The 8,129-nt window shown below is 38.6% G+C and overlaps 1 protein-coding gene across 1 annotated transcript in view; it reads left to right on the plus strand.

Annotated features, from left to right (window-relative positions):
• Positions 1-6,834, plus strand: part of LOC106535675 (enhancer of polycomb homolog 1) — a gene marked incomplete at its 5' end in the record, with an annotated part of 25,852 nt that extends 19,018 nt beyond the window's left edge. Inside the window, 4 exon segments of the mRNA XM_014032739.1 lie at positions 2,468-2,628; positions 2,756-2,897; positions 3,507-3,906; positions 5,643-6,834. Of these exon segments, the coding sequence (XP_013888193.1) occupies positions 2,468-2,628; positions 2,756-2,897; positions 3,507-3,906; positions 5,643-5,715 (776 nt within the window). The 3' untranslated portion in view covers positions 5,716-6,834.
• Positions 6,835-8,129: the final 1,295 nt, after the last annotated feature.

Genomic DNA, 8,129 nt, shown 5'->3' on the forward strand with positions numbered 1-8,129 from the left:
ATATGGAAAAGTTCAAGGGGTATGAATACTTTTGCAAACCACTGTACATACATACATAATGTGTTTGCACTGAAAAGTTATGAAGATGGTTAAATATTTGTATGACTATATCTGACTCAAGTCTCACCAAAAATATATTTTTATTTACACGCAAAGCATTCTGGGTAAATGATGACGTGGTCCTCGGTGCGAGGCTGCTAGCGAGCTATATCCACCCTGAAGGTTAATCTTGGACAATATCTGACGATTGGCTCTTTTAAATGAAACCAGAGAGTGTTAACAGAGAGGAGAAGGTAGAAATGACTCAGCCTGTAACTGAAAATATAGATGGAGGGCAACAGAGCTGCTTCATGGAAGAAGCACCTCAGCTTAGCCTGTTAGCTTTAACATTAGCCCCGACGCTATCACCATATATATGTATTAGCTAGCGCTACACATTCTCCTCTCGTCACTGAGCTCCTCCATCCACATGACAGAGAGGGGAACACAAAAATGACTCAGCCTGCAACTGAAAATATGGATGGAAGACCTCAGTTTAGCTTGTTTGTCACACTAGCACCGAGCTAATACTTATAAGGCAATATAGCATCGGCGCTAGCACAAAGACTAACTAGCGTGTTAAAAATATTTTTAAAAATTTACAAAACTAAACAGCCTACAGTGTTTTACAGTCTTTATTTTCCAGTTAAAATATTTGTTTATCAAATAAAGTCTAATGTTACAACTAATTGTGGATCCCTTTAAAGTTGCATCTTGTTGTAGCATGAAGGATGCCTTTTGACCCCACAGGTCATCAGAAACAGTATCACCCTTCTTTTTCTGCCCTACTACTCACTACATTGTTTTTGAAAGGTTTCTGATAATGGTGTTTTTGACTTRTGGTTTTGTTATTGGTTTGAATAACGTGGTTTTCTGTTGGTATTTAAAGTCAGTTGAGACCTTTGTTAATGCTGTATTAAAGCAACTCTGACAAAGCTTTTAACGTCTATATCAGAGGAGCCCAAAGTGGGGCCTGTGGGCCAAATTTGGCCCGCCAAGCCATTTGATTTGGCCCACCAACAGTTGCCAAAATTATAAGGTTGTGTAACCAGTTATCCTATGTAGAAACACAGTATTTCCATTGGTCAAATGACTATATAAAAGGGCTGTAGTGAAGGTAGTTTTCATTCATGGTGCTGACTTTATCTTTGATTTATTGGGATTAAACATGAAACATGAAATGACAAGAAATTTTTAGAGCAGATTTAACCACACATGTAGATTTGCACACTCTATAAGGCCACAAAAACTCATTTTATCAATTTATGAAATGTCCCATGAGCCTTTGCTACTTGAGCGTATGGCAGATTTTCTCCAAGTGCCCTGACTAAAACAAAAGAGGGCCATCGCATAGCTTAATCGTTAAAAATAAAGGACTTTACTTAAAAAAGTATTTGTATTTCATGTATTACTGCATTTGGCCCGCAGCCCTGGATAGATTTTCATTTTGGCCCTCTTGGGGGAAAATGTTTGGGCACCCCTGGTGTATATATTTACCCARTTTCCCTCTGGGATCAATAAAGTATGTTTTAATTTGAATTGAATATACAGAACAGTAATTTAAAGATAATTGGTATTTTTTTTCCTGAAGAATCTACTTCCCCTCTGTAAATCCATTGTTTTGTAGACATGCACAAATCATTCTATTTAGTTTTACTGTTATTAGCTAAATGTAATAAGTGCAACTTTACACTGATGGAAATGTATATTTGGATTCGGAGTGAATTCATGTCATGAATAAAAATGATTACATAGCAGCTCATGTGCTAGAGGTCAACTGAAATCGGTTTTCTCAGCTGCTATAAATTTATTCTTGTGCAGCTATAAACCCGACAATGCAGATTCTGGCCAGTTTTAACTGGTTTCTCAAAAAACATTATTTTACAGAATACAAAACACATTTTTTAAATGTCTGATTAAATTTGAAGGTTATTATTGTGTTATATAAATTAGACTAATCTTGCTGCTTATAGTCACTGGGGTTCATTTTTGTGATGGGTTAGCCTTGTTGCTTTTTTACTTGGATGAAAGGCATAACTTGGTTGTCTCAATGTTGCCATTTCTAGTTTAACGTTACATGTTAAAGGTTGAAATCAAGCTCAGCTAACTATTGAACTGTAGAACTGTAGCCATTTATAGAAATAAAAAATATATATTTGTGATGACTTTGTTGATGTTGATTGTGATTTGCAAACTGAGTTTTAAAGTACTTTTGTGAATGTTACTATTTACGTTCTTCCAAACTTAAAGTGTAGTTGGTGCTAAAGMTTCATGTTTAGGTCTGAACTTAAGTTGCATTCAGAGTCGAGCCATCAGTGCTCTTCAAGTGTTTTACATTCCTGATAATTTTTAAAAAATAAAACACCTTTTTATATATTTTGGCAACTTTCAGTTTTGAACAGTGTGTCCTGTCTTCCTTTCTCTGCAGTGTTCACGGCTGAGCAGTACCAGCAGCATCAGGAGCAGCTGGCTCTCATGCAGAAACAGCAGCTGGAGCAGAGTCGGCAACAACAGATCACCACCACCACCACCACCAACAACAACAACAACACCACCACTACCACCACTGCAACAACTGCAAACTCACAGGTTAGTCTGAACGAATGGACTGACAACTTCTCTCCACCTCTGGATCAGTTTGGTTGCAGATCTGCTGAACTCAGGTGTTTGTTTTTTCCTCCGTTTTCCCCTCTGTATGGCACTGGTTCCCATTTAGCTTATTGTGCCCAAGACGTTGGACCAAGCCAGCGCTCAGTTTGCTGCTTCAGCCCTCGTCACAACGGACCAGCTGCTTGGTTTTAAATCCAAAGAGGAGTTAGTGCTGGCAAGTGGAGTCAATGGGGTACTGACGAGTGCAGGTGAGTTTCCTGTTGTACCAACACCAGGTAAACTGTTAGTCAGGCTGGTTTAGGGACTTCCTTGCCTTTTTAAAATTTGTAAAGTGCTGTTACTTCCTAAATCTTGAAGTTCATTGGCTAAAGCGGATTAACGAAAAAATATTTTCCCCAGTTGTATTTTTTTTCTGGATTATTCATAGTCCTAAAATTCTAGGAATGCTTTTGAAATTAATTACGTTGGAGGTACTTAAAGGGGACCCATAGAGAGTGGTACATATTTGTGATTTTGCAAATATTTCAATTTAATATGTACATTTCTAACTACCTGCTGTATCTCTTTGCACTCACCCATTTGAACAGAAATTTAAATAAAGTCTGAATGAGTTCCTAAACACCAGTCCCAGCAGCTCTGCAATTACAGTGTGTTGCATCAACATTTACAGTGTCAACAAGATTGAAATCTCCCTCACAAAGTCAGGATGTGTTGCAGCGCAAGTCAATTGGATTGCATTAAATTGCRCAGGTGTGCCACTCAAACTTGAGCAATGAAATTGAATAATGAATCTTGGAAATAAAGCCATGTTGTTATGTGTTTTCCTTTGCATTTATGAAAGCTGTTTTGTTCACCAGGCGTTTTCAAAAACCTACATCTTGCCAGCACCACAGCGACGTTTCACCAGGCCAACCAGTCGACACACACTACCACCGTCACAGCCCAGACTTTCCTCCAGCCCTCTTCCAACTCAAACATCTCAACACCTGCCACCGTCATCCCCGCCAACCCTGGCGCTCAAGCAGCAGCCGCCCTGGGGCTCCTGGGATGCAGCGCTGCAGGTGCCACCCCCGCCACCACTCAGGTCCTCATCGGGAACAACATCTGTCTGAGCGTGCAGTCGGCTGCCAGCCTCGCTGGACGCCACATCCCCCGGACCCTTGGCAACATGCCAGCCTCTGCCTTAAAGCTGTCCTCCTCCACCAATCTGCAGATGCCCAAAGTCTCTGGAGCGTCATCCATGGACATGGGCTCCAGGTGAGGTTTGGTTTCAACTTTGCAGCCAGACTCGCGTCTAAGATAAATTCAAACCTTTGGATGCTTATCTTGATTTAGATCATCTTTGATGAAATGTTAAAATTTAAAAAAATGTTTAATTTTATTTGCAATGATGTGTGACTTTTTACTTTATTCAACCTTTTTTGATGTCATCTTCTTAAAAATCACTAAGTTTGGCCAACTCAAATGTCAGTTTAGTCTAAATGAAGTAATTTGTCTGTTCTGGGTCTCTGAGGTAAACTGAAATCAATTTTCTTCAGCAATTGTTGCAGTAAGTATCCGATTCAGTGATGTGTCAATTCACGCTAGCCTCTTTCACAAGATAGTTCAGCGAAATCGCCGCACAGACCAGTCCAGATTTAAGCTTCCTTGGGTTGTTCATAAATCACAGGAGAAGCTGGACAGTTCCCACTCACATGTACGCATTCAAAAATGAACCCAGCAGGGCAGAACCAAGAGAGGGGTGGAGCAGATCTCAGCTGTGAGACTGCGACATATTTATTGTGTGACGGACGTCTGTCTTTATCAAACAAAACAAACTGAATTAACTCACTTCAGTGATCCTGTGGTTTAGTATGTTTTAAAATAACTACTAAGTTGCTGTTCTGTGTCGTCTTGCTACAGTATTCCCTCTGTAATAAATCTGTTGATTAATCCAGCAGTCGCTCACTGACGTCTTCCTCGTATCAAACGCAAAACAAAAAACTGAAATAACTCTTTTTAGTGATTCTGTGGTTCAAAATTTTTAAAGCTAACTACAAAGTTGTTGTTTTGTGTTGTCTTTAATATCCCCTCGGTAAAAAAAACAGTTGATTAAGCCCGCAGTCGCTCACTGATGTCTGTCTCTTATAGTCTAATTGTTGCAATAGACAGCTGATTCGTTGATCTCTTGATTACATTTCGGATGTTTAAATAATTAGGTCCACTGTTCCTGTGGTTTAAGGGTGTGTGCTAAACTTATTGCTAGGCAAAGTCTGATGACAAGAAAGATGAKGAGGAGGAGAATAAAGTTCCACTTACATCTCCTGAAACAGTCTGATACTCAGTAGCTTAAAGTTTACACGATGGATGAACACGTCTAATTGTGTAATATACTTATTAAATTACATTTTTCACAGAGTTTAAAGCTATTTTTATTTTAAAGGTTTCAGACGACCAAAAACGTTGGCAGGTAACTACATTATGTTAAAATTTCCTCATGTCTACCCCAGTTATGTATTTGCAAGGCACATAGTTCAGTTCTGTACCACAATCAAGTAACTATGTTAACTTCAGTTGTTACGAAAATGCTGCTCGAAATTGGCTCGTCTTTCTAAGAGCCTCCTACCATTTCAGACACTCCCACTTCAGCACATCTTCAAAACAATGCTTTGGGGGTGGGATGCTCTGCGAGGCAGGAGCTCAGCTGCAGACTGAGCTCCAGGGAGGAGCTAGGTACAAATAGGCGATTCTTTTTACCAGCCAGCGCTTGGGCAGCTCCTAATGGCTACTGCAGGAGATTTGAGTGAAAATCTGCAGTTTTCTTTTCTTTCTACAAAGCTATAAAACAGAATGAGCATCCTCAGAAGAACGTACTTTCTTGTTTTTAAATAGTAAAGCTTAGAATTAGTCTAAAACAGTGGAACACTTGATGGCTGATTGCTGGATGATGTGGTACAAACAAAACGAGATGAAGAAAATCAGTATTTAATCATGGTTTCTCTTCTCCCTCGCAGAGATAATCACGATGAAGACAAGCCAGCGCTGAGCAGTTTAGCAGACAACACAGTGGCCATGGAGGTGACGTAGTAGCGGTGCGGCGAAGAGTCCACTCTTCAGGTGCTGTGCATCGTAGCATCGGGAATGCAAAAAGGGACAGCAGGACTCGGAAGCAGACTGGCAGCCTCTCGCTCGCAATTCTCATCTCTCATACTTTTTTACACCGTTTTGCTTTTTTGGTTTTGTTATTGTTAAAAGTAAAATATTGACTAATGTAAACTATAAATATTGCAAAAATACTATCTGTACAGTAACTACATATTTGTAATATCCCCCCGTGTATATATATTACTTGAATACAGAACTGTCCATTCGTGATATTTTGCACTTGGGAGTCAAACGTAAAAAATAAAATAAAATTCAAAAAAGAGAGAGTAAGCCAAGTTAACTTGTGGCAAGTGTGAGAGATCAGAGAGTTGTATAGAAAAGAGTTTTATCATGTGCATGGTGCGGAGCCTGCTGTTTTTATCTATTTATTGTGCTGTGTTTACATATTTTTTTAATTTTTTTTTCTTTTTTTAATTTGTTTTTTTGTTTTTATTTTAATTTGTACACTGTACCTTCGTTTGTTCCTGTGCTGGTAGTAAATGTTCGGTAGCTACGGACTCCTAGGTATTTTTGTATTCGTGAACACAAAGCAGGTCCCCACCCCCTCCACTCTACACATTTATTTTGGATCCCTGTGCTTTTCTCTCTGTGGATCATGTGAAAGTCAGTGGTGGTGATCAGGAGCTGGTGGAGCCCTGGAGGAGAGAACCAACTCTTATCCAGAGCTTTTCCACCATCATGGTCCCAAACACAAGTAACAAAACAGGGATGAAGTCTCTTCCCAGAAGCATCTGCTGCTTCTGTTTTAAGCACTATTTTTTTTCTTATTGATATCAATGCTGCTTTTTGTTTTTGTTTTGTTTTGTTTTTTTTGTCCGTCATTTTCATGCAAGCAATCTCCTGTGTTTGTTTTTGACATTTTTGTAAAGCAAAAAAACAATTATTTTTGTATTTTTTTCTTGTGGTTAACTTGATTGTAATTTGAATTATTGAAAGACTTCATTCTTTTGTTCATTTGTTACTTGTCTGTGCGTAGGTGATAAGAGAGTTGAACAGGCAGTTATCACTGTACGTGTTTCATCATTCCAGTTTTTAAATCATAAAAAAAATGCTAATGAAGGGTTGTAAGAATATTTTTATTCACTCCCTCTCTTTTTTATTTTCAGTTTTTTTGTTTTGATTTTTTTTGTAAAAATAATCTCCAGAGGGCTGCAAGGCCAAAAAACAAAAAGAAAATAACCACAAGTATTGGGTGCCTTCCTTTGGGGAAATGTATGTACTCTCTTCTGTGAAGAGTTCAGCACAAAGGCAGCATTACTTAGTAGTGCTTCTTGTCTTTGTCGGAATCTGAATGCCCAGTCCAATGGCAGAATATATCCTTGAAGTTTACTTGTCCCACCTGGAGGCTGAAAAAAATAATAATAATAAAATCAAAGATGTGGCAGAACTCTCACTAAAAAAAAAAAAAAGACAATAAAGCCCAGGGCATTAAATGTGAACTGTTTTGACTCTGGTGTCTTTCATGTGTACGCAAGTGTGTGTGATGTGAATTTAGAAGAAATGTTTGAGGAACATTGATTCATTGTAAGCTAGAAGTTTAACCTGTTAGCATCTTCATCCAACTTCCAGTCATGCAAATATGAATATCATGAAATAGGACATCTAAAAACTATGGCAAGTTCCTTTGATATCAGATATTACTGATGAAAACTGTGACAGAAGTCATAGACTTTAATAGGTTAAATGTTAGTTACAGATCCAATTTTATAACCGTGATAACATGCAGTAGCTATACTTTTGTGACTGGACAAAAAATACTAAGTGAAGAAAAATGATTGAGGTAATGCTGAAGACTTGGTTCATATTTTAAAAAGATGAGAATATTTGGTGTCAACTGATGAGACTTCTAGATAAATTCAATTCAGTTTATTTATATAGCGCAAGGTCAAAACACGTCTCTGGGCACTGTACATAAGAACAATCTAAAAAAGCCGCCAGCAGATTGTGTTGAATCACTTCATCACACTCTCCCATCCTGAGTGAATGATGGAGAGGAAAAACTCCCTGCTAATCAGGAAGAAACCTCCAGCAGAACCAGGCGGCCATCTGCCTCGACTGGCTGGGTTGGAGGACAGGAAAGAGACAGGTAAACACAGAAGAACTGGTCCAGGTGCGCCTACTTCTGGAAAAGAGACAAAAAAAAAACATGTTATTTATAGAAACAATAATAAACACGTAGAGAATAGAGACTAAAGACAACAGCAGAGTGAAGAAATGTGCTCAGTTTGTGCTCCAGCCTCCAGCAGTCAAAGTCTATGGCAGCAGAATTGAAGAATAATTTAGGAAACCTAAGTCTAACTATGATTTATCAAAAAGGAAAGTCTTCAGTCTAATCT

The sequence above is a fragment of the Austrofundulus limnaeus genome, unplaced genomic scaffold, assembly GCF_001266775.1.
Source record: "Austrofundulus limnaeus strain Quisiro unplaced genomic scaffold, Austrofundulus_limnaeus-1.0 Scaffold1525, whole genome shotgun sequence".
NCBI lineage: Eukaryota > Metazoa > Chordata > Actinopteri > Cyprinodontiformes > Rivulidae > Austrofundulus > Austrofundulus limnaeus.